The following is a 27691-nucleotide window of genomic DNA, read 5'->3' as shown; positions in this document are numbered from 1 at the left end:
AGTTAGCAACCATATAAATTTAATTCACTTACAACATGGGCAGATCCCTAAGCCCTGAAATTAAGAAACTGTTTCATGTGCCAACACTGTTAAAATACAGATGTCACGCTACATTATATAAATGCAAAATACTAGTCCGATTAAAAAAAAAACCAGAAAACCCCAACCAAACCCAAATACACTGTCTTAAAAGGTCACCTGCTGCAGGCATCCACCACCCTGAGAGCAAGGCACACAGGCATCCTCCTCCTCCTCCCCCCAGCCACTGAGGTGCTCAAGCCAGGGACAGCAATTTCCCACAATAAACTTGTCCTTTACACTTTCGCTTCTTGCACTGCCAGTTAAGTTAGTACAAAAAACAAGCATGGAAGAGTCCCTCAAACAAAAAAGCGAGCCTGTTTTCTGAGCCTGCATTTCTAGCAGGTAAAACTACTAGGAAAGCCCAGGGGACCTTTGGGGCAGAGGGGACACACAGCTAACTTCACTGAGAGGCATGAAGTCGGATCTAAGGACCTTCCTTTCCCTTACGGTGCTGCAACAAAAAGTTGGGAACTGGTGTAATTTGTGAATAAATCCCTTTAAAGTGGTACCAAAAGCTTTAGGTTTTTCCTGCTGCTCTTGACCTAGAAAGATCAAGCAGCACCTATCCCTTACACAGCTACAACCTCTTGCAAGCTTAAGCAATGAAATATGATAAACACTGGGTGTAACGAAGACTTCTGCAGGATTTCTTATTTCATCTTACGGTAGCTGCAAATTCCCTTGCATTCTGCCACCCCTTAAAAGCACGTAGCAGCTGAACATATCCTAATTTCAAGGCAAAAAACTCGAAACGTCTCATTCCTGCTTAAAGATGCTAACAATGACCTTCACAGTCAATCCCCTGACTGTGGCCAACGGCCTGCTACAGAAGTTACTGCTACTCCACTAACATGCCAGAGCAGCCACCATTATTAATAGATGACTTATGGTGACGTTTCTCATTCTGCTCCCTTCTTGGATTGAAACTAGTATGACATGCCAGGCGCCACAGAAAGTTGAATAAGCTTTGCCTGAGACAAGGTGATGCTATTCACCCGTCTTAATTTAAATTAAAATACCCAAAATAATACTTGAAGGCTGTAACAATTCAAAGACCATTCAGGTTGAAGTTCAACCCCAAGACGCAGTCCTTTGTTAGCCAGCTGACGCCGACGTGCAGATCAGGCTCATGTGCCAGGGCCCACTTTTCTAACATCCCTATAAAAATAAGTTGCACAATGTAATTACCTCTAATTTTCAAAACAGTATACTTTTAAGGCCAACAATTAGCAATCAGGAAAAACAAAAAAGGCTAAGAACAGGACTGAGAACACTCGAGCCGTGTCACCCAGTTCACCCCTGAGAAGGCAAGGACAGTAATAGCAACATTTAGCATCTCTCAGTAGGAGCGGAGGAGAAGGAATGTCTGCAATGTGATTTGACTCCTCGCTGAAAACTAACTTTAATTCTAATCTACAAACTATTCTCCGTGTCCTCGATGACCTCGGCCACCGGGAGCAGCTTCATTCTCCCACTTTGATTCTTTTTTTTTTTTTCCAGCGCAAAGTGCCGCAAACAAACTTTGTCCTTCATTCTCGAAACTCGGAGCCGTGGTATTTCAAGGTCACTCGTGCTAGCGAAGGAAGGCCTAGCTCCAGCAACTTTAGCTGCAGCACGGCTCTGACGGCGAGAGCCGTGCAAGAGCCCAGCCCAGCCGGAGTTCGGGGTGTCACCGGGAGAGCCGAGAAAGCCCTTTACGCTGGAAAAACTTCTAAGCTAAGACGCACTCTCACCCCGTTCTTGCGCCTGTCACCGCTGGGCTGCGGGGCTCCGATGACCTTCAGTGCTTATTTACAAATAAAAAGGAAAACAAAGGGCTGCTTATACTTGTCAGGAGTTTGGCTGGCGGTTTGGGGGTGATGGGGGTTCCGATGTCGTGTGTGTGTCCCCTTCCCAAGAGCCCCGTTTCCAACCGGTGCCCCCAGGCCAGCTCCCCGCTGGCCAGGCAGCCCCCGCCAAGGGCAGCCGGGGGAGACACCCCCCCCCACGGCTCGACGGCAGCCCCGGGGAGGGGAGGGGGGAGAAGTCGCTGCCATTTTGTGCCCCCCCCTCGCCGCTTACCGGCCCCGTGGAGGCACAGCCCCCCCGCTAGGCGCGGTGCCCCCAGCCACCCCCACCCCCCCGGGGGCTCAGCCCCGGGCCCCAACCGCCGCTGCCCCCCCCGGAGCCCCCGGGCTGCCCCCCACCGCCTCCCCCTCCTCCCAACTCACAAAGCGGGGATACCCCGAGGCCGGGCGGGCAGCCACCGCCACCGGGGCCCGCTCCCCCGTCACCGGGCCGGGCCGGGCCGGACCGCAGCCGCCCCGCCGCCCACCTCCCCCCCCTCCCCCCCGCCCCAGCCAGCGCGGCTCCTACCACCGCGATCAACTTACCGGGCCGCGGCCGCCGCAGGCCCTGCCCGCCGGTCGGGGGGCGGCTGCGGCGCGGACGCGGAAGCCCCCGGATCTCCCCGCCATCCCTTTGTCTTTGAGCTGACCCCTGCCTGCCGGGACTCCGCGTCCCCGCCGGACCGGGCCGCCGGCCCCTTTAACAACCGCCGCACAGCCTACCCTGCTGCGCCCGCCCGGCCCGCCCCACCCTCGCCCATTGGCTGGACGCCGCCGGGGGTGGGCGCGGCCCCGAGCGTCCATTGGCCACCCCCGGCGGCGCAACCTCGCCGTCCACTTCCTGTTTTAAAGTTACCTTGAGAGGCGGCGCAGGGGTCAGAGCGGCGCCCGGCCGCCGCGCTCCCCACCCGCGGCCCCCTCCGCAGCGCGGCGGCCGGGCCCTCACCGCCCGCCCCGGCGGCTCCTATTGGTCGTTCGGCTCCTATTCAAACAGACGGAGGGGGAGGGGGATGGGTCGGGAGGCGACTATCGATTGGCCCGCGCGCCTGTCACTCCAGCAGCAGCCCACCACCTCCCCTCCTCCTCCTCCTCCTCCCCCGGCTCCGCCGCCGCGTCACGGGGCGCCGATCGCACCGGCGGGTCACGGGGCGACGCGCGGGCGCGGAGGGCGGCCGTGAAGGCCCAGCACCGGGCCGGTGTCCCTCTCCCGGCGGCGAAAGAGGTGTTCCCGCCTGGGCCGTTAGAGCAGGGTCCGACCGTGAAAGAAGCGGAGAGCGATCGCCGGGCAAAGGCGCGACCGGGAGCGAGGCGTGAGACATCTCGCCCTCGGGTGCGCACGCAAAAAAAGTTAAAATGCGCGGGGTTCGGTTTGTCGGACGGAGGGTAGCACCGTCTGACTCCTCGCCCAGACCCGTTCCCGGTCGGTCAAGGTGGTGAAGGGGGTGACCGAGCACCGGCCCCGCAGACGGGGACGGTGGAAGCGGCACCTTGGGGAACGGGAGCTGCCCCCGGGAGAGCTGCGGTTGGGGTCCGGTGGCACTTCCCACCTCCGATCCACCCAGACCGTCTGCGTGGCCGCGCAGCGACCCGGATCGAAGGCGCAAGGCGCGCGCGCGCTCCGATGCATCTGTAGGGACGAAAAAAATAATCTGGGGGTTTGGGGGGAAAAAAAATAAAAATAAAAAAAGACAGTCTGCTCTTCAGACGGATAAAAACCCCCAGTTTAGCAAGTGGCCGCCCAAACACACGCCTTCCTGGCACAGACCCTGATCCCTCTCAGTAGGCCAAATACCTCCGACGTTCCTCCTTGCGGGACGCCTCGGGGAGCAAAGTGAGCGCTGGCAGAGCTTTCACCTCTCGTCCGCTGAAGATTCCCCTCAGCAGCTTCAACCACACACATGACATCCCACCAGCCTCACTTCCCCCGGCACACGGTTCTCAGAGCCTCCAAAAACGCTTCGGTAGCTCTTGGATCGGACTGGAAGTTGGGAACGGTGTGTTTACGCTATTTTAACCTATGCGGACACAAGTTATCAACAACACCTGAACGGATTTCGAGCTGCATTCCAAGATACAATTTACTGCTTGAAAATAATGTGCTTACAGGATTATATAGAGAGCAGCAGAGGAAAAAATATTATGAAGCACAGCCAATGCTTTACTAAGTCCTGCAGATTAAACTAGTTTGAATCAGATAGCAAGGAGAGATTAATTTAAAAATAGATCTTCCTGGTGATTTATTAAATATAATTGGGTAAAACATGTCTTAAAAAAACAAATACTACTGCTTTGCAATGCTTTGTTCTCTTCCTGTGTCATTCCTCAGATAAGAGCTGCGGTATGCTTACTATTAGAGGTATGCAAGGTACTTTCAGGCGGTATGCAAAACAAACCCAGAACAGCCCACCACCTTTCCTTCAGAGAAGAGGAATGCCTCGCTGGTATTTCGAGTGGTAACGACTGCCCAAACACATCCCCACCTGCCTTCTCGCAGTGCAACACGACCCCGTCACCTACGTACCGGACTGAGACCCCCTCTCCTGCACGTGGGTATGACCCAGCACAGCCACGGGAGCAGCTACTGCTCTAATAATTCTTCGTGACAGTGAAAAAAATAATAATCAAATTAATTGTGGTGAGCCCTGCAGTAAAGAGTTTATTTCAATCACTGCAACTGTTCTTGCTCTGAAATCACTCGGGGCAGTTGAGCTAACACTCAGGAATTGCCAAAATTCCACTTGAAAGATTTAACTACAAAGCTACTGGGAAGACATAAGGAGAAAAGAATGCTCTTAACCCAGTGACTGTCATCTGTCGCTGCATTTTGCAGGTTGCGGCACTTCTAAGAAAGTGGCACTGCACATCATTCATGTATGGCATGAGAACGTACACTGACAAACACGACTGATCTTTATAAAGTACAAAATAACAAGAGGGAACAGGTTGCCCATGCAGGATAAATGACTGGCTCAAGGTCACCCAGCCAACCTGCAGCGACCTGAAAAATGGCAGGATTACACCCAGTTCTCACTCCTCGCTCAGAGTGAACAGCTCTCTGTGCTGCGCAGGGGTTTCAAAGGTCCGACTCAAGGCACCATGTTTTGCTTTGACCAAGAACGCTGTGTTCACCCCAAAACGTGTCCCAGTCCTCCACCCGGCATGGTCACAGCGGCCCAAAGGCCACAAGCCCCTGCATGAGCCAGCATCTCAAACGAGCCCTTGTAACAGTGACACAAAACCGAATGTGGTTATGACGGAGCGTGCGATGGCAGATGTGAGATTACATCAGGCTGTGACCACAATGACCAATGACTAAGGGACTGTAAGCTGGGCCCAGGTAAGTTTAGGCTGATACCAGAGCATGGCTCAACTGAAGGCAAACACAGATCCAGCCTAGTCCAAAAACATAACCTAATTTAAGAAGGGCACAGGTAAGCCTACACATGATGTTGCCACGGGCAACAGCAGCAAACGATGTCTGATGACCCAGGAGGTCTATTTTCTGGATGTAGGACTAGAGGAAAAGTTAACCACATGCTTGCAACTGTTTGCTCTGCATTGCAAGTGAAGCCAGTTGAGACTTTCCTTTTAATTGCATGTACTCAGGCAGCTATTGAGACAGACAAGAAGTATTTATTCTTAAGTACGTGGAGAATACTTTACTCAACAGGTGTCTCAAAAGGCAATACAAAGTCGCATTCCAGAAGTAGCCAGCGCTATCCTTTCTTCTTCTGGGAGCAATTTGAACTTCGCCAGAGCTCTGGGTTCTGGAGCCAGCCCTGGGCCACAGCTCAGCCAACACGAAGCGTAAGCTGGCCCTGCCACCAAAGAGCTGTCCTGCCACCCCGCTTGTCCTGTACCCACCACTCAGCCCTGACCCCCCGAACACCTGCACAGCTAACGATGTGGCCGGAGAATGAAGTGACCTGAATGAAATCCAGCCCAGCCAAAAAGAATTTGCTTTCATCCATGCCATACTCATACTGCTGTTAATATATAGTGCTTCACCAGTTACTGGGGTGGGGGGGGGGGGGCAATCTCTTTCATTTTCTCAGCTCAAGAAAAAGCAGAATCTGGGGAGACCACATTTACGTGCAGATACTTTCACAGCTTTCAGAGCCCTTGGGTTTCGAGTGGAGATTAAACAATCCGTCAGGTATTGACCAGAGACCCACAACTCATCCCAACCGCTTCGGCTTGGGTCCTGCCCCTCTTCCCGCCAAATGCTGCGGCAGGCACTAGAGAAGCCCCTTAAAGCTTAAGGTCGAAAAAAACCCCCCAAGATCCGTAAAATATAGCATCTCCTGTAGGTGAAACCGAACTCTCCCGTAGCAAATCCCCTGTCGGGGCCCAGCAGATCGGGCCTGCCGCCGCCAACGCCCGCTGGCTGCCCGGGATGGCACCGGCAGCCCCGGGAAGGCCTCCGCACCCTGCCCTGCTCACCGGCCGTCAGGCAGCACCTGCCCCGAGCTCTGCCCGGCGGTCCCAGGCGCTCCACCAGCCCCGAGACCGCACGGGTCTCGGTCGTGTCGTCCCCACCGCCCCCGGGCCAAGCCCAGCCACCCCCTCCCCCCCCCCCCCAACCCCGGTCCGCGCGGGGAAAACGGTTCGGTTTCCTGTCCTCTCCCCGGTCCGCTCCTCGGTATCCAATCAGCGCGCAGCCTCCTTCGCCCGCCTCCCCCGGCGCGGACCAATCAACGGGCGCGGTGCGGCTCTGCCAATCGGATCGGAGCCGTTTTGGAGGGGGGAGGGGGGGAAAGAGAGAGAGCACCCCTCGGGCCGCCCCCGCCCCGCGCCCCCTCACGGGCCGCCGACTTCCCAACCCCCTCCCGCCGCGCTCCCGCCTGTTCCTCTCGCACTCACCGGGGCGGCCGACGCCGCGACCTCCGTCTCCGGCGCCCGAGCTGTCTCCGGCCCGGCTGGCGGAAAGCGGGAAGGAGGGGGAGGGGGGGCGGCCAGAGCAAGAGCGAGCGCCCAGCGGCCGAGAAACAAGATGGCGGCGGCTCCGTGAGGCGGCGGGGCGGCGGCTCCGCCCCTTTCCCCCCTGGGCCGCGGCACTGCGCAGGCGCATGACCCGGAGCTGATCTCGCGAGACCTCGTCTGAGGAGAGGCGGTGGAAGCGGGGGGTGTCTACCGGGCGGGGGGTCTCGGACAGGCCGGAGCGGGGGCTCAGGCCTCGGTGTGAGGGACCGCGGGTGCCGGCTGTGCTTCGAGAGGGAGCCGAGCTTCTGGGTGCGGCAGGGCCTGGCCCAGGTCGTTCCCGGCCTAGGCCTGTGCGGGTCTGGTGTCCAGCAGGGCTGAGGCCTTAGGCCGAGGTGGGCAGGCGTGGGGCAGTCCCCTGGGCAGGGAGCCCGATGTCTCGCTCCCCGTCCCTCGCCTGAGGCGTTGAAGGAAGCTGTTGCTGTTGCTCATTGTCTCCGAGGTCCTGGCAGCACAGGGATCATAGGCCGAGGGTCCCCCCAGGACCCTGCTGCTAGGGCTGACAGGTAGAGCTTTGCATCCTTCACAGCCACGGTGGAGGAGTTGCTCCTCCGTGAGCCCGTTGGCTCATCCAGGGAGGTTTCCAGCCCTGCCTGTCAAGGCCCTGAGAGCTGTCCAAATTAAACCTCAGTGAGCTGTCCAACAGTCTTCACACAGGCCTCTGATCTATCATCACAGGATAACTTTCTGCTACTATCCTACCCGAGCTGGAGCCAATTCAAGCAAAAGTCTATGCTCCAGTACAGCCAGCTATCGCGTTTCCCAGGCACTGCTTTTCTGGCTCGGGGACATGTTACACTGAAGCGTGACTCATGCTGCTTCAGTATTTTTCCCATGAAAAAGTGTATCCTGAAAAGTGACTCCATCTTTGCCTCCTTATTGTCTTTCTGGTGCCCAAATCTTTTGCATCCAATTTACAACTAGCAAGAGGATTTGCCTCTCTGGTGCTTTAAATGTCATTTGAGATGGGAAAGGAAAGTCAGGTCCTGTGCGGCTGCTGCACTTTCCCTCACCCTTTTCATGGAGTTTCCAAAATTAGTGATGTCTGCTGGTGAAGTTTCTGGTACAGCGGTTCGCTGCGTGGGCTCTGCACCCTTCACAAGAGAGGAGGAAATCCCTCCTGTGTCCTGCAAACACAGAGTTCAGATCTGTGGTTTCTGTTGCGTGACTTTTGCCCAAATGTAGGAAATGGGACAAATTGCTGTGTACAGTGCGGTTTCAGAGCTCGGCTGCCCTGAAGGCTCTGTGTTGGCAGCGAAGTGGGAGCTATCTTGCAGCAAATTCCTGCAGTTTTATTGAAAGTCTTGCAACTTCATGATCTCAGGGCACTTGCAAGGCAGCCAAGAGAAATAAGTCATGCTACAGTTGGTTTGCTTTTTTTTTAATTCTCACAGTTTCTAAGCTAGCCTCCTTTTGTTGTAACTTTTGAGGGTGATGATATGCAAAGCTATATGGCCCCTCTTCAAAATGACTCATTTATAAATCAATTAGCCGGCACTGCTGCTGACTTTGCTGCCAGGCACAGCTGTCAAACCAACCAGCTGTTTTTCCTGCCAAGGACCAGGCCCCACTTGAGGGGTTTCTGCACAATACCCTGCTCCTCCTCCTGCTGAATCCTTTTGTGTGTCATTGCGCTGCGCCCGTGATGCTCTGTTTCCTCCCCACCTGCTCTCTCAGCAGCAATGGATGCATTGTCTGGAGCTGCTCGGCTTCCCCAAGAAGGATCACAGCCATCTGCAAACACAGAGGTCTCTGTGTCAGCCTGCCCGAAACGTGGAGGAGCCAAGAAAAACAAGAAAAGAAAGAAAGAAAGAAAAAAAAAGCACTTTTCCACTCTCTGCTTTATCAGTGCTTGCACAAATTTGTTCTTGGTTTGTTGAGTTCGCACTTAACCAACATCTGCTACCTGCTCAGCTGATGCCCTCCTGCGCTGGCAATGGGACCCCGAGGAGCTGTGCTGCACTGACTGCACCCCAGGGCCAGGTTTTGGAAGGGCTGAATTTGTTTGACACTTAGGAAAATCGTCTCTTAGAGCAGAGGTGACATGCCTGGCCCTTCTCCTCAGCTCAGCCCCCTCCGTCCCCCAGGACTCCTGTTACAGCAGTCCTCTGGACTCATCCCAAATAAGCTGTTGCTTTGGGTCAATTATCCCCAAGCAGAGAAAAGCATAGAAAAGAAAAAGCTGGGTATAAATTATGTATGGACATGAATGTGATGCCTTGTACATTTGGGGAAAAAAAGAGACTATTTAGGGCCAGATTTTGGGGACCATTAGTCCTGCAGGCTGCCCCACTGTGCCACATCTCGGTTCACACCTGATGCTAGGCTGCAAACCAGGCTCCTAAGCCAGCTTGCAAGTGCCACAACCCACCTGGTACGTCTCCCAGTTGGGGACCAACTATATTATATTTAAGTATATTTAAGTTAAGAGTAGATAGTTATATGCCTGTACATATACACACATTTTTGAAGGCCCTGTGAAAACCTTGTCTTCTGCATTGAAAGAAAACCCCAGAAAGACACGGGAGAGACGATTGTTTGGGTGTCGCCAAAGGACTCTTTGGGAGACCAAAAGACCTGAAGGACAATCTGGTGTCAGCCGCAGTGCTGTGGGTCACCAGCAGCTTTTGTACTCGGGTAGCTCAAGGTTTGAACTCGGCTCCCAGAACAGCAAGGTGCTTTTACCTTCTCTGGTCCAGATAGGAGCTCCCAACCAGCCATCACACTCTCCCTAGTTCTCCCAGCCCTCCATCCCCAGGGCAGAGACAACAGAAGTCATTAAACCCCCCCAGAGTTATGAAGTCTATAAACCTTAACTCAAGAGCTGCAGATGAGCCACTCTGGGCCAAGATGCTTGGCCCAGCTCTAACTGGGCGACCCCATTCCCAGGTAAGCACTTTCATCTTGCCGGCAGTGGGGAGAGGATGCAGCTCCCAGCTCCGAGGTCGGATTTGGTTCAGCTTGCTCAGTCCCGCTGCAGGACAGTGGGTTTCCTAGTGCCTGCAGCATCCTGAGGAGAAGCAGATGGTGTGCTAGTGCCTCTTGCCTGGCTGGTGCCCAGTACAGGTCAGCCACGCTGGCTTTCCCAGTAGGATACTGGTGGGCACACGTGACATGATAGCTCCCTGCAGAATGGCAAAAAGAGATTTTACAGCATCTCGGCGTAGCTCCTTCTCCTGCAAGAAGTGGGACACAGCACAGGAACGAGAGAGCAAGCTGCAGAGCTGACGCAGCACCGACAATCTCCCTGAGCACCGGCAGCAACGTGCTCATCCCCATGGCCAAGGGCTCCAGCGGTGGCCAAGGGGACAAGCCCCTCTGCCCACCCGGAGCCCACCCCCCAGCCTGGATCTCTGGACGGTGACTAGCACCTGTGTGGGGCAGCATTATTCTGGAGAAGCCTCTGCAAAACATGTTGGATTTACCCAGTCCCAGCATAAACCATCCTCTCCCCATAAGCCTTCATGAGCTGCAGCCCTCTCCCTCCCCAAATGCCCAGCCCCAGAGCCCCCAGGGCAGCCCCAGGCTCCCGGCGTTCCTGCCCCCTTCTTTTGTATTTTCTGTTGCCCGTTACATCCACCTCTTGCCAGGATGAGCAGCAGCCACACTGCAGGCAGGTGCCTGCCCTGCAGAGGCAGGGTAAAGGCAGCACGTGGCACCCAGGGAGTCTGCAGAATCCTGGGGTCACCCTTGCAGGGACACCATGGTGCCTAAGACGGCAGAGCTTGCAAAGACTCTTCCGTCCTTTCTGTTACCCATGGCCGGCACGCTCATCCTTGTGCCACATGCTGCCAATAGCCCCTGCAGTACCGTAAAGCCAAGTCCCACGAATCCTCTTACGTGGGCTTTACCAGAGTAATCGCATTAAACCATCCCCTTTTTGCCGGCACAAAACCAAAACATAAAGGAGAAGGTGGTGAGGAGCCGACAAACCTGAGCTCCTTAACGAATTAAGAGACATTAGAGATGGGAGAGCCCTGATGGGATCCCAGCGCAAGACCGAGTCCAGAGCTTTTGTCCGTCCTGCTCCGAGTAAGCGCTTCCCGGGGGATCGGCTGCAGGGGCTGTCGGTGCTGCACACCCCCGGTCTCAAGCATGTGGGAACAAGCCACTGAGTCCCTCCCGGCGGGAGGTCAGTGAGGGATCCTGGAGCAACCTGCCAAGGGAAGCAGAAAAGGTCATAAAGTTTCCTACCAGTCGAACTGAAAACTTTGTCATTATTATTTTATTAGTGCCATGAAACTTCATGTTTTATCATCGAAATGTGGCAGTTGGAGAAAAAAAAACGTTAAAGGAGAGGCTTTTCACCGTCAAGGCACGTGTTTTCACTATCTCTTCCCCCAAAACAATATGTTCCTAGGACTGACACTTTCCCCACAAAGCTGGAAGTTTGCTTTGATGAGATAGCCTTCCCTACCGAGATATTTTCAGCTAGTTTTTCTAAATATTACTCATAAAGGCCCCCTCCAGACAACCTCTCTCCCTCCCTGAGTTTGTTTATATGCTTTGAATTCTGTTAGGAAACCATCTCCCTATTTCAGCGATGTTTTATCCAAGTTTCCATATTTAGTTCTTTCAGCTATTCCTGCTCCTTAACCAGCTTTCCCGTGCACAATGCTGGGACCCGCTGCATCCCGGCTTTCGCCGCTGTCCCCTTCCCTTCCAGCAGCTGCCACAGGGGGAATTTTCCCCCCATCCTCCCTGTACTGATGGATGCCTGTTGAACACCGTACTCACCAACCCACCCCGGGGACCACGGTCCCAAATCACCCCCCAGGCCCTGACCCCAATCTGGGGAACCTGGCGAAGGCTTTTCCCACGAGGGCTGGGTGGTTTCCTGCAGCCCGGGATGCTGGTGGCAGCCCCGGGACCCCCGACATGGGGAGGATGGGGAGCCCACCCACCGGGAAATCCAAGCCTGGCATTATTTTAGGGAGGGACAGAGTTAAAGTCGGTGAAGGAGGGTCTCCTCCTGGCACGTGGCTCCATGTCAGCCGTGGTGCGCAGCCTGCAGAGGCAACGCAGGGAAAGCACTGGAGGAATTTACCACGAGTAAAAAGAGACGCTGCTTGGAGAGAAATTAGTGTTTGTATTCAGGGAGCCAAGGTGAGTCCAAGGGCAGCACGGGAACCAGGGCTGCCTCTCCGTTCAAACTTTCTCCTTTGGGAGGAACCAGGGCACAAGAAGTACCTCATTGGTCCCTGTCCCTCCACGCTCGCACTCCGGTGGCAGCTGAAAGGGATCAGAGCCAAGAGTTCTAGGAGTTTCTGAAGGAGCAGGTACTGGAGCTGCCCAGGCAGAGCAGGGACCGGCTGGCAGCGCTTCAGGTCTGGCTGGAGGCTCCCGCGGTCCTGTGGGCATCCCTTGGGGTCTGGCTGATGGGTGTGGGGTCTGGCTGGTGGGTGTGGGGTCTGGCTGCTGAGGTCCAGCTGGTGACTTCTGGGGTCTGGGTGATAGTAGTGTGGTCTGGCCAGTAGCTGTTGGGGTCCAGCTGGTGGGAGAAGGGTCAGGTTGGCAGCTCTTGGAGTTCAACTGATGGGTGTAGGGTCTGGCTGGTGGCTCTTGGGGTCTGGCTGACAGGTGCAGGGTCCTGCTGGCAGCTCTAGTGGTCTCTGGTTGATGGATGTAGGGTCTGGCTGGTGGTTCTTGGGCTCTTGTAGCATCTGGCTGATGACTCTTGGGGTCTAGCTGATGGGTGTAGGGTCCAGCTGGTGGCTCTAGGGGTCTCTGGTTGATGGATGTAGGGTCTGGCTGGTGGTTCTTGGGCTCTTGTAGCATCTGGCTGATGACTCTTGGGGTCCAGCTGATGGGTGTAGGGTCCAGCTGGTGGCTCTAGGGGTCTCTGGTTGATGGATGTAGGGTCTGGCCGGTGGTTCTTGGGCTCTTGTAGCATCTGGCTGATGACTCTTGGGGTCCAGCTGATGGGTGTAGGATCCAGCCGGTGGCTCTTGGGCTCCGGTTGGTGGGTGTAGGGTCCAGCTGGAGGCTCTTGGGTCCGCCTGGCAGGTGTAGGGTGCAACCAGCAGCCCTTAGCGTCCGACTGATGGGTGTAGGGTCCAGCCGGTGGCTTTTGGGGTCCAGCTGGCAGCTCTCGGCGGGCAGCTGCTGGGAGCGGGACGCAACCGCCCGCTTTCGGGGGCTCGGACCCTCGGGGAGGGGAGGGGGGACGCCGGCCCCTCTCGGCGGCAGCCCGGGCCGTCGGGGCCGGGGCCGGGCCCGGGGCTCCCCCGCCCGCCGCTCCCAGCAGCCCGCCGGGGCCGAGGGGAGGAGCGGGAACGGGCGGCGGCGGCGGCGGCGGCGGCGGTGAGTGCCCGCGGTGGCGGCGACGCGGGGTGGGGTTGAGCGCTCCCGGGCAACCGGGACGGCGACCGCCTCGGTCCCCGTGGCTACCGGCGGGGAACGGGGCAGCACCTGCCTCGGAGCATCCCCGGCAGGCGGTTTTGGGGGGTGGGGGGGGGGGGGGAAGGGGGGAGGCGGGCAGTGGTTTTGGGGGATGCCCGTCGTGGATGCGGTACCGGGAAGGAGCGGGATGGGTTCTCCGGCAGCCCCCCGGGGGTGAGAAAGGAGAGGTCCCGACCCCCGGTGGGACGACCCCGGTGCTCCCCCCCGCACCCCACGGCTGCCGACGAGTTGCGCCTGCCATCCCTAAAACGTACGTACCCCAGGCTCCGAGCCGAGTCGTGAACACCCCAAAAATATCGCTGCACTGAAAGCGTGGGGGCTGCGACCGGGCTCCCCACCCCAGTCCCCAAGGGCTCCCCGGCTGGGCGCTGCCGGGGCCGGTTTACCGGAGCCCTTCTCGGCTCTGGGCGGCGGGCAGCATTTCCCAGCCAGCGGGTCGGGAACGGGAGCGCTTTTCCCGTGCCATCCATCATCTCCGCTGAAAGCTCGTTGACGTCAACCCCGTCCCGTGCACACACTGGTCCCCATCGGGAAAACGGGCACAGGGACTGCCGAAAGTGGGGTGTCCTGCCTGGGGAGGGCTTGCTTTGGGGCCTTATCCTTGCACTGAGCAGCCCACGTAACACTGGTGCTCATCTCTCCCCGATGTCTCCAGCCTGTGCTTTGTACATCGATTTGACTCTGTTCGATCCAGAGAGCCCGTTCTGCCCTCCGTGGCGTTTTGGGCAGGTGCTGTGGCCAGTTCTGTAGGAAAGTCCGTTAAAGAACTAGTGAGGAAGAGTGAAATGATGCCCCAGGATGGGAAGAAGCCCCTATGCTGCTCCCTGCTTACTAAAACTGAGGTTACAGTAAGTGGGGAGAAGCCCGAGGGGAGCGTGGGCATCGCCTACCCCTCGGAGCAGGGGAGCACCAAAACGGGCATGGGCCTGGCCAGCCACTGCGTCCGCTGAGCTGCTGCGGAGCGATGGCTGCTCCACACCTCGAAACGTTCCCCAGAGCCAGGGCCACCGCCTGGGTGCTCCCACTGAGCTGCGGAATTGTCCCTGCGGGAGATGGTAGCCATGCCGGGCTGTGCAATAGCCAGTGCCTGCTCCCGGGGGTCCGGGAAGCATAGCGAGGGGTCCTTTGAGGTGGAGCAAAACAATTAGCCCTGGGCTGAATTGCATCACTTGGCATCCCGTGGGGCTGCGCTGTTTATTTCATTAGTGTGCTGAGAGCAGGAGCCTGTGGATCCCCTCGGGCCAGTGGAATGGGGATGGGCTTTGCTGCCAGGTACAGCAGCCCTGGGTTGTCCCTCCGGTGCAGGACAAGGGGCCACCTGCCCAAACCAGCCCTGGCACAGCCAGCTGCATCGCACGGCCCCTTCGCCGAGCGGCGGAGTGGCTGCTCCCGCACCTCTCACCTCCAGGCCCAGTTTAGATGTGTGCCCGTTTCTTTCTACATCAACACCTCTTGAAAGCCAGCCCTTCTGCTGTGCTTACGCATCTCTCCCGAAGAGCGGTGTACCTTCTCCGACATCCCTTTCCGAGGGCAAACTCCTGCCGCCTCCCACGTCCCAGTGCTCCTCTCCGCTGCATGGCGCTCCCAGGCTCTCGCTTCGTCCCCGTTTCAGCCCCGTCCTTGCAGGGCTGGTCGCGATAGCCTTTGTGGGACATGGACAGAGGATGAAATCACAGCATCTTGGTTTGCCCCTTGCTTGGCCCCTTGCACCCCAAGTCAGGGGGCAAACCCAGCTTCCCCTGCACACCCCAGGTCCGTCCTCCTGCAGCTTCTGCTGCCCCTTGAGCTCAGCCGAGTCAGCCCGTGAGGATCGGGCCCCTCGTGGGCTCACGCCTGCTCTTGCTGCGGCACAGCCCGACGGGAAGCGTCACATTGATGCAAGATGCAGTTTAAGGTTATGAAAATGCTTAATTTTCCTGCTTATTAAAACCCAAGCCGTGTGGTACCATCCATCTCCTTGCATCCATTTCAATGCACTTAAAATGTTTTGTCACAGCATCTCAAATAGCAGGGAAACAGGCTCATTTAGTAATTATTTTAAAGTGATTTAGCGCAGGATTGACAGCCCTGCTGACACGTCATGCTTGCTGCCTGCTGGGTTCGGGGGCTCCCCGCCTGCCCCGGGATGCTGTGTCAGACCACAGAGGGATCACGGTGGGAGCCTCCGCGGGCTCCTCATCCTTCCCACAGACAAAGAGAATCCCGGAGCTGGAGGTCTCTCAGCCTGCAAATAGTGAATTGCACCTATTTTTAGTTGTTGGGTGGTGGAACGATGCGAGAGCATTTGGCCTTTGCTTCGGGCACGCTCATGCATCGTCCCTCTCCCCAGACAAGGCACACGTGAGCTCCGGTGAGCAGCACCTCGCTGGGAGCAGCCGCTCCGGTGCCCCATCGGCCCGTCCTCCTGCTCTGCTGGGAACGCGGGTGCCGGCCCAGGAGAGCTGCCCAGGCTTCTCTCACCAGGTTGGGCGCAGACCCTGACGAAGCGATGAGTGTTTGACGCAGGCAGTGCCAGGCTCCCACCGTCTCTTGGCATCGCTCCGGCTCCCAGAAGTCTTCCTACGGCAAGCAAGTTTTCTGCTGATCCCTGAAGAAGCTTTGCTATAATAGTGCAGTCTTAGCATTTAAAAAGCAACTTTTTCTGCAAACAGCCTGCCTTAACCCCTCCCTCCCACTGGGCTCTGGAGGAAGCTCAGACCTGTGGGCTGGATGCAGCTGGCCAGGGTGGATTGGACCCGGTCAGACAGGGTCTGGGCTGCTGGCACCAAGCTGTCACAGGGCCACGTTCACCGTCCTACCACTGGACACAGAACTGGGGGGACCGTGGGGTGTGTGGGTGGGTTTGGTCACCCATCTTGGAGCTGCGGGGCCAGCGGCTTGGTCCTGGGGAGCCCAACACAGGGCTGTGGCATTGGGCACCTCTGCTGCAGACTAGCTTAAGTGACCAGGGGCAGAATATGGTCCGTACCTGGGTTTGAACCGAAGCAGACTTCGGAGCCCTTGGCCCATGTGGGATACAGAATCCCTGAAAGGCAAAGCGATATTCGCTAGTACAGAAAGGGGAGCGAAAGGGGGGGCTGTTGGGTGCTGGCCGCCAGTGGAAGGAAATCAGATGTTCTCTGCAAGAAGAGGAGCGCTGGTAGGAGCAGCAGAAAGCCAGAGCTGATAGCAGTCCTTCCCCTGGAGGAAGCAGCTCCATGAAATATTGATGGGATTCACACACAGCAGACGAGTGGTGTGAGCTGCATTGCAGAGCTCGGAGCCGTGCAGCCGGGAAGGCAGCGGCTGCTGGGTAACGGGAAAAGCTCCTTTCCACAGCCCCTCCGTGCTGGTGGAGACTGGTACCAGCCCCAGCCCTGTCGCGGTGGTGCGAGCCCTCAGTGCCCGAGCACCAGACGAGGATTTGGGCTCTGAGCTCAGGTGATCCCATCCCAGACCCATCTCACAGGCCACCAAAGGCCCTGGGCTGGTTTCTTACGTCCCCGCTGCCTCCCCATGGAAGTGGCCCAGTTTTCGGGGCCGCGTGGCTGCGGCATCACGCTACCCAAGGCGGCTGCCGGCACCATCCGTGGACCTGGTCGTGCGTGTCTCCAGCGAGGTCCTGCTCCCTCTCAAGCTGCCCATCATGGCCAAAACCAGCACCAGGGTGCAGCCAACGCAGAGGCACAGAGCTCTGCCCTGAAGGAGCTTGGTCCAGGCAGGATTTCTGTGGGATGAGACCGGACAGTCAGGGATGCCCTGGTGCTTGCCGCAGTGCCGTGAACCCTCGTTCGCTGGGTAGCTAACCCAACCGGCTGGGCTCGGTGGGAGCTGGCCGTCCCCCAGCCACAGCCCCGCCGGGTGGCTTTTGCTCCTCTGATTCTTTTATGTTGCCTGGGAAACAACAGGATTCAGCATAGATCTGATTTAACCGAGCGGCAGACGTCATGCAGGGACGTAGGGGAAAGGGACGGTGTGGTCAGGGCACCAGCCCTGGCCTCCTGGCTTCTCAAGAGGGGGCTTAGCCCAAGGTCAGGCCACCAGGCAGGGGCAGACATGGGTGCCCCCAGCTCCCACACCTGTACCCCCACCCATTGAAAGACAGCCATGAGGTGGGTGTAGGAAGAGGCTGTGTTCCTGCCTGTCCCTCCCAGAGATACTCAGTTCCCTGTCCCGGTGCTCCCGGATGGATCCAGTCTGCCAGGAGCATCACTTCTGCTGGAGCTCCGACACCAGGCTGGCTGGAGACGTGGAGATGGATATGTGCTTTGTGAATGGGGATGGCAAGTAAATTACCACGGCTGAGGTGTGGACACAGCCGGGACTGAGGAAGATACACACTCCAGCATGGGACAGTCGGTTCTTCTGTGTCATCGCTGCACTGGAGACCCCCACACAGGGCTGCAGCTCCACTTATCTCTTGCTCTGGGTCCCAGCGGTGCTCCCCATCCATCCCGGTGCATAGGAAAGGCACGGCAGCGTAGAGGAGAGCACTCAGAGCAGAAAGGCTGTTCAGACCCGACCTGCTCCCAGGCTTGAGGAATACCATCCCACTGCTTATCCCAGAAAAGATGCGATGCATTGCTTGGGTCACTGGAAGAGCTGGTCTCCACGAAGCCATCTCTTGGCCCTTGGGGACATCCCCAGGCCACAGCATTGGTCGCTGTTATCACCATCCCATCGGCAGGTCTGTGCAGGGGACCGAGCTCTTCACCCACACTACACCACCAGCACTTCCCATCCTGGTGGAAAGCCTCCGGCTGCTGCAGACAGACCAGGCTGCACGGTCGCCTTCTCGGCAAAGCACACCGACACAAGCAGGTCCTGGTGCTGCTCTGCCATCCCTCCCGGAGAGCAGCTCCGATGTTTTGTCCTCCTGCTCCCAGCCAAGCGCAGGCAGCTGCTTTTTGGAGAATCATCTGGACTGGAGCAACCCGGCAGGAGCATGACCTGGGATTTGCCCCATGGACCTCCTCGTCTTCATCCTCCCAGGCACAGGCTTGCTAAACCTCGCTCGCACAACAGTCAGGCCTTTTTCCAGGAGCACGGGCAGGGGCTGGCATGGGCTGGAGCACCTTTGGGCAGGAGCTGCTCCCGCAAGATCCCCGAGCGCAGCCCCGGCTTGGCCCCATCCCAACTTCTCCCTTCTAAGCTCCACTTTTCCTACAAATGGAGTGCATTTGGACCCATCCTTTAATTTCAAGGTTTCTGTTTCCTGTGGAGGTTGTGCAGGAGGATTAATGCTGTGCCTGCAGCAAGTTTCAGCCAGAATATAACTTTTGTAACCTGCCTGAGCAATGAGATGCTTGACTCCAGTAGCTGGAGTTACTTACGAGTTCTCAGCTCGTCTGCACTGAATTATACCTCTTGCTGGGCAATTAAATTTATATGAGCAACTGCCTATCAAACCTGAAGTAATTAATTAGAATTAAGTACTTTTAGGGGAAATAAGCCCTTGCCTTACTTCCTAATGCAAGGAGGAGCACGTGCTTGTGAGCTGTGCTGGTGTGGCTCGCCCCAGCGCATTGTGCCATGCTCAGGACTGGCAGGGCCTCGTAGCGGCAGCTCTAGCAAGTTTTTCTATCCCCAAAAGTGCTGATTTTAGGGCCTACCTGCTCCAGACGTCAGCAGTATTTCAGTGGAGGCAGCCCCAGTGTGTGTGGGGGGGCCGGGGGCTGCAGGGGCAGCCCAGAGGTAAGAGGACCTGCTGCCCCACTGCCAGAGCTTTCCAACTCCCTCTCTCCCTGGGGACTGCCACCTTGAGGGAGCCCAAAATCCCTCTGCCTCCTTCCCTGGCAAGGCAGCATCCCAGCCAGCCCCACCGTGCTCATTTATCACTTTCCTCCTCCTCGTCCTCCTCCTCCCCACCTACCATCAGATGCCCTTCCCCACCTGTGTGGGGGCACCGGCTGGGCTCTTCCCTCCTTCCCCAGAGCTTTTGCCAAAGCACCCAATTTTCCCTATCAATATTGTGCCCCTTGTTTCTATTTCAGTGGTATATTTGGGACCAGGGCACCCTCGCAGCCCTGGGATTGTTCCTCACCATGTGCAGCCCCTGACACTGTCCGGTCACTGGGATGCACCAGCAGTGGGGCTGTACAGCCCCATCCACTCCCTGGGGTCCCCTGCAACCCCCCCCCCTCTCTGTGCTACCTTGCTCCCCACTTTTCCCAGCTCTGTCATCCCCCAGCAAGTCCGTGACACCCAGCTGGGGGGACCCAGCGGGGTCGTAGGGCACCCAAAACCTGGCACAGGGGTGCCCCCCCACCCCACCCCACCGAGGCGCATCCCACCCTGCTGGACCGCTCTGCCCCTGCTTGGGGCTGGGAGGAGAACTGGGTCAGCGATGTAACCATGGAGATGCTGAAGGAGATGCTGAAGCAGCTCCAGCACAGCCCCGCTCTCCAGAACCCTTTAAAGATTAACCAGACCCGTCACCCTCCGTCTCCAGCCGGGGATGGGGCTGGGGGGCTGAGCCTCCTCGCCGGGGAGAGCTGCCCAGTCCTCCTCCACCTACGCAGGGCGGTAAGATGCCTCCGTCTCCTTTTTTTCCTTTGGGGTACCAGTGCGGGGAGGGCAGGGCTCGGCCCAGGCAGCCTAGCAAAAATGCAACAGGGAACCCGTTTTCCAGCCGGTGGTGCTTGTCTGCGTGTTGTGCATCGGCGTCGGGCGCTGGCTGCGTGTCTGCCAAGCAGTGGAGAAGCCGGGGGGATGCTACAGCCATGACACCTCTCCCGGTTGCTCAGTCGGTGCCCGGTGGCTCCGGGCATCTTGCAGCTATCCCAGCCCACGGGGGGAACCGGGACTGGCTGGCCGGAGAACTTCTCGGTGCTCGCGGTGGTAGTCGTCGTTTCCCGCAAGGAGGGTGCGTGGCGGTGGTAAGCGCTGGTGGGGGCTGCGGGTGCTGCCCCCCACCCCGGGTGGCTCGGGGATGTGTTTCCATGGCAGGGAAGGAAGGGGCTTGCATGCAATCATGCTCTGCGAATCCCGGTGTTTTGCAATATAGAGAATAAATAAAATATAGGGGGGAGGAGGGTGAAGGAAAACCTGGTGCCATTCCCTGAATCCCCCACCCGCTGCTGGGGAACGGGAACTGGGGGCAGAGGCAGCATCAGGGCTGCCTGTGCCAGGCGAGGATGCTGTCGCGGTGCTGAGGCCGGCTCGGCGGTGGGAGCCGCAGGCTCCAGTGCTCGGGCACGGTCTCCGGCTCAGCTTGTCTCAGCAGCGAGCGCTGGGCACCTCCCCGATCTCCCTGTCCGGCACCCGCTCTCCGCAGAGGCCAGAAGCAGATTGTGAAAAGAGATAAGGGGTAAAATTAAGGGCAGAGTAAAGAAAATCCTTCTTTTGGGCTGAGGAGCGTGTGCTCCGCTTCCTTTGCGGTGGATTATCCTTGTGTGTGTTGCATTGGAAATGATACCATTAGCGCTGCGCTCTCCTGATCTAATTTGCTTCCACCAGAGCCCGGTGCTCTCCTGGCAGCTGAAGCGCCGAGCGGGGAAAACAGCAGCAGGAGCCTTTTGTGTTTTCCTGACCATACAAATAACAGGGCTCGGTTGTGCCACAGTTTTTCTCGCCCATAACGCCACGTGGAGAGGCCTGAGCTGGGCACCGTGCCCGGCTGAGCCCTCTTGGAAAGGGATGCGCACTTGTTTAGGCACAGCCTAACATCAGGTTTGCAGGTGGGGAAACTGAGGCACGAGGAAGGGAAGCGGCGTGCGACAGAGGGTGTGCTGGGGAAGTGGTCGGGATCCATTCCTCGTGGCAGGCGCTTCCCAAGAGAAACCCCAGCCCTCGCGAGCGGCCGCAACAGGTTTGGAGCCCGGAGGGCTCCTTGGAGAGCGGCGGGTGGCATCGGAAGATGTTCATCCCAAAGGTCCCAAAGGTAGTGACTCAGCCCCGACCCCTCCTCGAGCAGATGCTGAGCGTAGGGCAAAGCTCTGCTGGCCGCTCTCGCCCATCTCGGCTTCCCGTCGGCACACGGCCGCTCCGGGCTGGCTCCAGGCTGCGGAGCTGGTGCCGACGGCTTCATCCGAGGGGCTTGAGCCCTCGTGCGAGCGTCTGTTCAGCAGCGAGGGCAGAAAATCCCACGCGCGTACGTGAGGGGAAGCATGTGCTACGGTCCCGGCATATCCCAAATTTTGCCGTGCCGGGGTCCTGCTCAGCAACGAGCACCGCTGGGTGTGAGGAGCGGAGGGTGAAAGCGGTGGGTCACTGCGCTCGCCTGTGGGAGCCTGGGCAGAGCAGGGGAGGAAAACACCAGCCAGAAGGGAAACGTGGAACGGCAGCTGCTCTCTGGGAGCTCATTAATGATATTAATGACTAATTGCCCACTTGCCCTTGTTTGCATCCCTTCTGTAATTGATAAATCCCCGAGTTCAGCGGTGCTGGAGCTGAGCCCGCGGCTCCCGTCAGGTCTCAGCCCGACTGTGCCCCTGCGAAGCTCCTTCCCCTGCTGGCAAGAGGCAGCAGAAGCCCCCCGCCTTGCCCCGCTCCCCCGTTCCCAGCCATAACTTATTCTCTGCGCTTGCGGCCGTCTCTCTCTCTTGAAAGAGAAATATTTTTCCAGGCGCTACCTCCATCCATTATCATAAAGTGGCTTCACTTGGCCTGGAGTTAATAATTCACCTTTCCTTGGAAGATGGATGCTCCCATCCCACTGGAGTTTAAATATTCATGGGGAAGGGAAGGCAGGAACCGTGCGGGAGGTTTGGCAGTCTCAGTCGCAGCCTCTGCCGCCAGCAAACAGCCCGGCACCCTCGGCAGATTTGGGGGGCCCCTCCAAGCACCGTCTGCTGCCAGGGCTTCACCGTGGACCCCAGCAGCAGCCCGGTGGGGTTTGCTGGGCAGGGGCTGGATCCGGCCCCCGTGGCAGGCAGCCATCTCGGGGTGGAGCAGAAGCACGCCCGGAGCAGCACGTAGGGATGCTGCAGCCGCGGTTCGGAGAAGACAACGCGTGGGAGGAACTTTGCCGGTTGCAATTTTGGACACCCGCAGCGGGGGTGGACGGGGCTGTCCCCGAGCATCAGGGTCCCCTCCTGCTCCCAAGCCGGGCGGGTTGGTGACGCACCGAGCCCTCTGCCCACCGGTGGGTCGCTCCGGGACGGCAGGGGCTGCCTGGGTCCCACAGGGTGCTGGGGCAGGGCTGGTGGGTCCACCCCGTGACCCGGCTGCGTGGCAACGGGGGGTCCTGCACCCCTTCCCTCGCCGCACGCTGCCCCGACGGGTGGGAAAAAATGGTCCCGTTGGGTTGTGCCACCTGAATTTCATGGTGCTTTGGGGGACCGTCCATCCCCATGGGGCTGCTCTGGGTGTGACAGCAGTGACGTGGCCAGTGCCACCAGCCAGCGTTACTGGCCTTGACACATCCCCCGCCTTCCCCCCCCCCCCCCAACAGCTGATCCCACCCAGCAGAACCGGGTCCGGCGAGCGCGTGAGCGGCTGACCATGTTCAACGGGGATGCCAGCTCCTCGGCGGCCAGGAATGTCGTCCGCAGCTCCAGCATCAGCGGCGAGATGTACAACATCGAGAAGAGCGCGCGGGGCAGCGCCGACTCCGTCACCGTCACCGCCAGCAAGAAGAGGCGCTCCAGCCTGGGTGCCAAGATGGTGGCCATCGTGGGATTGTCCCAGTGGAGCAAGAGCACGCTGCAGCTCAACCAGACCGGTGAGCTGCCGCGGACCCCCCCCCCAACAGCGCTGCCAGCCCCCCCCGAGCTCAGCCCTTTGCTTTTAGGAGAAGTGCATGCTCCTGGCTGCCCAAAGCAATGCTCTAGCTGCCTGTGTCTGATGAGGACACCTAAAAATGCCAGTTATAAATGCCCCCCCCCGGCACACCGGTACTTCTCCAGGTGCCAAAATCATTTGCAAACCTGAGATGGGGACGTTGCCGGAGCTTGGCCTGCATGGGGGGTCCGGGCTCAGCGTCCCCCCACCAGTAACGGCCAGTCCTGGCTGCGGGCAGGGAGGGAAGGAGGGAACTCGAAGAAAGGACTTGTCAAACGGTCTGGCTCTGGGAAATATTTAAATGCTTAAAATAGCTTTTTAAAGGGCGGGGGAAGCAAAAAGCTCATTTTTAGTGCAGGCTTTTTCTCTAGTTATTGCTTTTTTATTCTGGTTCTTGTTGGCATTTTGTGATTCGGGAGATGTTCTATAAAGAGAGGAGTTAATTTGGAGTCCTCCAGCACCGCACATCCGAGGTGTTTCTGAAGGGGTATAATTATCCCCAAAAGCCAAGCAAAAAGTGCCAGAGCCAGGCAGAACCGCACCTGGGCACGGCAGAACCGGGACCCTCCTGGCTGTCAGTGCCCGGGGGAGCAGCGCCCGCCCCAGGGGGGCTGCCAGGATCAGGCAAAGGCTTCCACAGGGGCAGCCCCAAATTAGCAGGACAAACCTGACTCACCCAGGAGTAGCCGTGGCGCAGTGCCGACACACACGTGCTAACGCGGCAGGAGCAGGGCTGCCGGCGATGCCAGGGCTGCCGGCAATGCCAGGGATGGATGCTTGTGCCACACTCCTCCTCCTGCCATCTGCCACCGCCTGGGACACGTGGCGGTGGGGACGGTGTAACTGCGTGGAGAAACAGAGAACATCAGCCGGCGTCGGGGCTGTGCCCGCTTGCGGCACTGGGGGTGCCCGTCCCCCGTGGCACAGGGACATCGGCACACGTCGATGGGGCGCTGGGGATTTTGGAGGCCGGGAGGTGGGCTGGGATGGTGTCAGCACGTGTGAGCTGAGCGTGGCAGGTCTCAGCACCTGGGGGAGGTAGCCGAGGTGCAGGTGGGGCTCTCAGCCATGCAAAGGCACGATGGCGTTGGTGCTGAGCAAGGGCTGCGGGGAGACGGGGCTGGGACATGGCAAGGGGGGGCACAGGCGGTCCATGGCTCTCCAGCACGGTGTGTATGGCACCGGGACACGTGCCCGTGCGGGGTCCTGCAGGATTTCATCCCCAGGGAAAGGTTGCATAAATCACAACGAGTAACGTACCGAAGGAAGGCAGGGAACAGCGCGTGGGGAGGCTCTGGCCGTGCGCGGCACCCGGTTCTTCCATCTGGTTTGACGCCCATCCCGCAGGAGGGTCCGGGAGCAGCGAGCGCTTCCCGGGCTCACCCCCTGTCTCGCCTTCCAGAGGGTGGTCCCAAAAAGCTGCGCAGCAACATTCGGAGGAGCACGGAGACCGGCATCGCGGTGGAGATGAGGACCAGGGTCACCCGGCAAGGCAGCCGGGAGTCCACCGACGGCAGCACCAACAGCAACAGCTCCGACGGCACGTAAGGCACCGCGGGGGGACGGGAGCCGGGGCTGGGCACCCCTCCCTGTGCTCTCGGGGGGGGGGGGGGAATAAACCTCGCTTGAGACCCAGCAGCCCGACGCTCCGCAAAAGCCCTTTGCTCTCCTCGGCAGGTTCATCTTCCCCACGACCCGGCTGGGCGCCGAGAGCCAGTTCAGCGATTTCCTCGACGGGCTGGGGCCAGGCCAGCTGGTGGGACGGCAAACGCTGGCCACCCCGCCGATGGGTGAGTGCCGGCCGAGGCGGGGGTCCCTACCCGGGGATGGGGGTACCATCTCCAGCCCCGCAAAGCAAGGGCTGTGTCTTGCCCGGTGTGGGATGCTCCGGGAAGAGGGAAGGGGCTGCAGTGGTGGTGGTGGTGGGAAAAGCGTCCGCGTGCTCCGGTTCCGGGGGTCGGGCTCGATTCCGGCAGCATCCCTTGCTGCCGAGCATGTGCCGGGTCGGTGCATGGCTTGCAAATGCTCTGGCCTTCCCCTGCTGCTCCCGCCGTCGGCTCCGTGAGGGGAGGGAATGTCCCGTGGAGGGCTCGGGGCAGGATACGTGCCGGGGAAAGCAGCAGCTCTGCTTTTTCCTGAGGCGTCTTCTTTCCCTCTGCTGTGCATCGGCTCCTCCGAGCATCCCGCTGCAGAGGGGACCCAACAAAACAGCGTTTTGTTGCATTTTTCCTTTTTAAATCCAAAATGGCTACAGAAAGTCACACCCTAAGTCTGAATTTCCAGCCAGCAGCAGCATGTCCCCGGCTGCTCCCAGGGCACACCAAGTCGTCTGCTCCGTGTCCTGCTGAGGGGCCGGAGCTGCTGGGAATGGGGAGAGCTGCCCCGGGGGGGGGGAGGGGGCACAGGAACCAGGTTCGCCCATCCTGACCCCCAGTCCTCCCAGCACAGGCCATCACTGGCCCTGCTGGCCCCCCATAAACCCCAGTGGGAGGGAAGGGAAAGGGGGCGGTTGGACCCCACTGGGTTTGCCCACCTTCCCGGGGAAGGGATGACATTGGCTTCCCTTGGGATAAGGTCCCGCAGTGCCCGCGGCATGCCGAATCCCTGCGGCTCCTGCCGTTCCCCCACCGTGGCATCGGCTCGTTCCTCTGCTGCCGGCCGGTTCCTCGCGCAGCCCCCGGTGCTGGCCCGGAGTTGCTGTTGAAATGCCGAGTGTGTTTTGAGAATATCCAGGTTCATCTCGTTCCTAATTAAACCCCACTGGGACGTCAGCTCGCCCCTTCCCCGTCCTCACTCCCTTCCCGGGGCCACAAGGCAGCGAGCGACGGGGACCCCACCGGCCAAGGGACGTACGTACGTACGAGCAGGACAGCGTAAGTGGGAGAACAACTTCACACCAAGCTCAAGAGGTGCCCGGCCGTGTTTTTTCCCGCAGATGCTGCTCCGCAGGGAGCGGGGAAGGACCCTGGTGAAGTGCCCTGGGGAGCTGGGGGCTGGCGGCTGCTGGGGTGCTCAGCCACCGAGCCCTCCTGCCCCAGCCTCTCCTGCCCTTGCCGAGGTCTCGCGGTTAATCCCAGCCCCTTTTCCCATCACAAGGGAAAAAAAATCGCCCTACAAGGCTGCCGTGGGATGGAGCTGGCCGGGAGGGTGGGGAGGAGGGGGCTTTTGCCCGGTTCTCTCTTCGCTACTCAAATCCAAGCATCTTCACATCAGCTCGGCTTTGTCCTTCCTCCAAATTCACAATAAATCACACACCCGGTGGCAGGATGCTCAGTGTGCTTGGGTGCTGAGGATGGGGGAGCAGGCAGCGGGGTGGGGGGGCTGGTGGTGAAGGGGCTGCCAGCCCCGGAGACGACTTCTCCCACCTGCTTTTTGGCAGCACCAAAAGGGAGAGCTGGCAAGGACGCAGGGCTGCGGCCATCCCCGGTGGGAGATGGCCATCGGGGAGGGTGCTGAGCACGTCTCGTCCCTCCGCCTAGGCGATGTCCACGTTGGCATGGCTGACCGAAACGGGCAGCTGGAGGTGGAGGTGATCCAGGCGAGGGGACTTATCCCGAAGATGGGCTCCAAGTCCATCCCTGGTAGGTGGCCGGTGGGAGGGAGCGGGTCGGGGATGGAGAGGGGGGGGAGATGGAGAAGGGTGCTGTGCTGGGACCATCACAGGACCCTGCTCCGAATCACTGTTTCTCACCCGTTTTCCAACGCAGCCACCTACGTGAAAGTTTACCTGTTGGAGAACGGCGTCTGCCTCGCCAAGAAGAAGACCAAGGTGGTGAAGAAAACCTGTGACCCGTCGTACCAGCAGCCTCTGCTCTTCGAGGAGAGCCCCCAGGGCAAAGTCCTGCAGGTGATGTACTCCCCCCCCCCCCCCCCCCCCCAGATACTTGGGGACAGGGTGGGATTAGGGGAGCAAGGACAGGGCATAGAAACCCAGCGTCCTCCCTGCTGTCCTTCAGACCCCAGCCTCCCTACCCCAACTGTGGCAGGTCCTTTCTGGCCGGGCACGCCGAGTTTGCCGAGTTTTCCCCAAAACTCCCAGCCGGCGAGCGGGGCAGCTCCCCTGACACCTCCTCTGCCCCGCAGGTGATCGTCTGGGGAGATTACGGGCGCATGGACCACAAGTGCTTCATGGGGATGGCCCAGATCATCTTGGAGGAGCTCGATCTCTCCAGCGCGGTCGCGGGCTGGTACAAACTCTTCCCCACCTCCTCGCTGGCCGATTCCAGCATCGGACCTCTGACGCGCCGTCTCTCCCAGTCCTCCCTGGAGAGTTCCACCAGCCCCTCTTGCCCGTAGGTGGCAGGTTGGTGGGAGAGGCCGGGAGGGAAAAGGAGATGTCCTGACCTACCAAAACTGTTAGTGGATAGCTGTAAATATCCTGTCCTATTTTTTTTCCCCCTTTTTTTTTTTTTTTTTTTAAATCTCCTTCCTGAAACAAACCTGCTCTCGACACGCTCCTCCCCGAGCGCGCATCCCGGTGCGCAGAGGGGGACGTTGGAGAGGGAGCGAGGGCTGTGTGTTTTGAGGCAGGGGGAAGGAGAAGCGAAAAAAAAAACCTCCCCCCCCCCCCCCCCCGCCGTGAGGCAGACCGAGGGCTGCGACTGCCGACCGATCCCGAGACTGTTACCGTACCTCGTCCCGGCACCCCGTCGGAAAAGAATCGAAGCGACGTGTTTCTCTCCTGACCACCCAGCGAGAGC

The 27691-nt window shown here is 59.0% G+C and overlaps 3 protein-coding genes across 12 annotated transcripts in view; 1 reads left to right on the top strand and 2 right to left on the bottom strand.

Annotated features, from left to right (window-relative positions):
• NFYC (nuclear transcription factor Y subunit gamma) overlaps positions 1 to 7001 on the bottom strand; it is a 37658-nt gene extending 30657 nt beyond the window's left edge. For 2 of the 5 annotated variants that reach the window (XM_049820277.1, XM_049820278.1), the window contains exon 1: positions 6771 to 7001. In XM_049820277.1, the coding sequence (XP_049676234.1) occupies positions 6771 to 6978 (208 nt within the window). In that variant the 5' untranslated portion in view covers positions 6979 to 7001. Of the gene's footprint in view, positions 1 to 2453; positions 2618 to 2763; positions 2833 to 6770 lie in introns of those variants that run through there. The other 3 variants (XM_049820280.1, XM_049820279.1, XM_049820281.1) reach the window with 2 other exon arrangements.
• An 87-nt stretch (positions 7002 to 7088) lies between these two features.
• LOC126047087 (uncharacterized) lies at positions 7089 to 13093 on the bottom strand. Of its 2 annotated transcripts, none has more exons than XM_049820282.1 (3): positions 12078 to 13093; positions 10821 to 11043; positions 7089 to 10012 (listed from the first exon to the last, which is right to left on the bottom strand). In XM_049820282.1, exons 1-3 carry the CDS (start codon positions 12663 to 12665, stop codon positions 9753 to 9755), a joined length of 1071 nt encoding a protein of 356 aa, XP_049676239.1. In that variant the 5' UTR covers positions 12666 to 13093; the 3' UTR covers positions 7089 to 9752. The 2 variants fall into 2 exon arrangements, with proteins under 2 accessions (XP_049676239.1, XP_049676240.1); XM_049820283.1 differs by lacking the exon at positions 12078 to 13093 and adding an exon at positions 11792 to 11834.
• On the top strand, positions 12134 to 27630 carry RIMS3 (regulating synaptic membrane exocytosis 3). Of its 5 annotated transcripts, XM_049820286.1 has the most exons (8): positions 12134 to 12214; positions 22663 to 22932; positions 24394 to 24535; positions 24669 to 24781; positions 26471 to 26572; positions 26699 to 26838; positions 27075 to 27294; positions 27458 to 27630. In XM_049820286.1, the coding sequence occupies exons 2-7, from the start codon at positions 22713 to 22715 to the stop codon at positions 27285 to 27287; spliced, it is 930 nt and encodes a 309-aa protein (XP_049676243.1). In that variant the 5' UTR covers positions 12134 to 12214; positions 22663 to 22712; the 3' UTR covers positions 27288 to 27294; positions 27458 to 27630. The 5 variants fall into 5 exon arrangements, with proteins under 5 accessions (XP_049676243.1, XP_049676241.1, XP_049676246.1 ...); XM_049820284.1 differs by having other exon boundaries at positions 27075 to 27630; XM_049820288.1 differs by having other exon boundaries at positions 12137 to 12166; positions 27075 to 27630.
• Positions 27631 to 27691: the final 61 nt, after the last annotated feature.

This window comes from Accipiter gentilis, chromosome 17 (assembly GCF_929443795.1).
Source record: "Accipiter gentilis chromosome 17, bAccGen1.1, whole genome shotgun sequence".
In the NCBI taxonomy this organism is placed as follows: domain Eukaryota; kingdom Metazoa; phylum Chordata; class Aves; order Accipitriformes; family Accipitridae; genus Astur; species Astur gentilis.
Note: the sequence above shows the minus strand (reverse complement) of the source record. Positions and strands in the feature narration are given on the sequence as shown.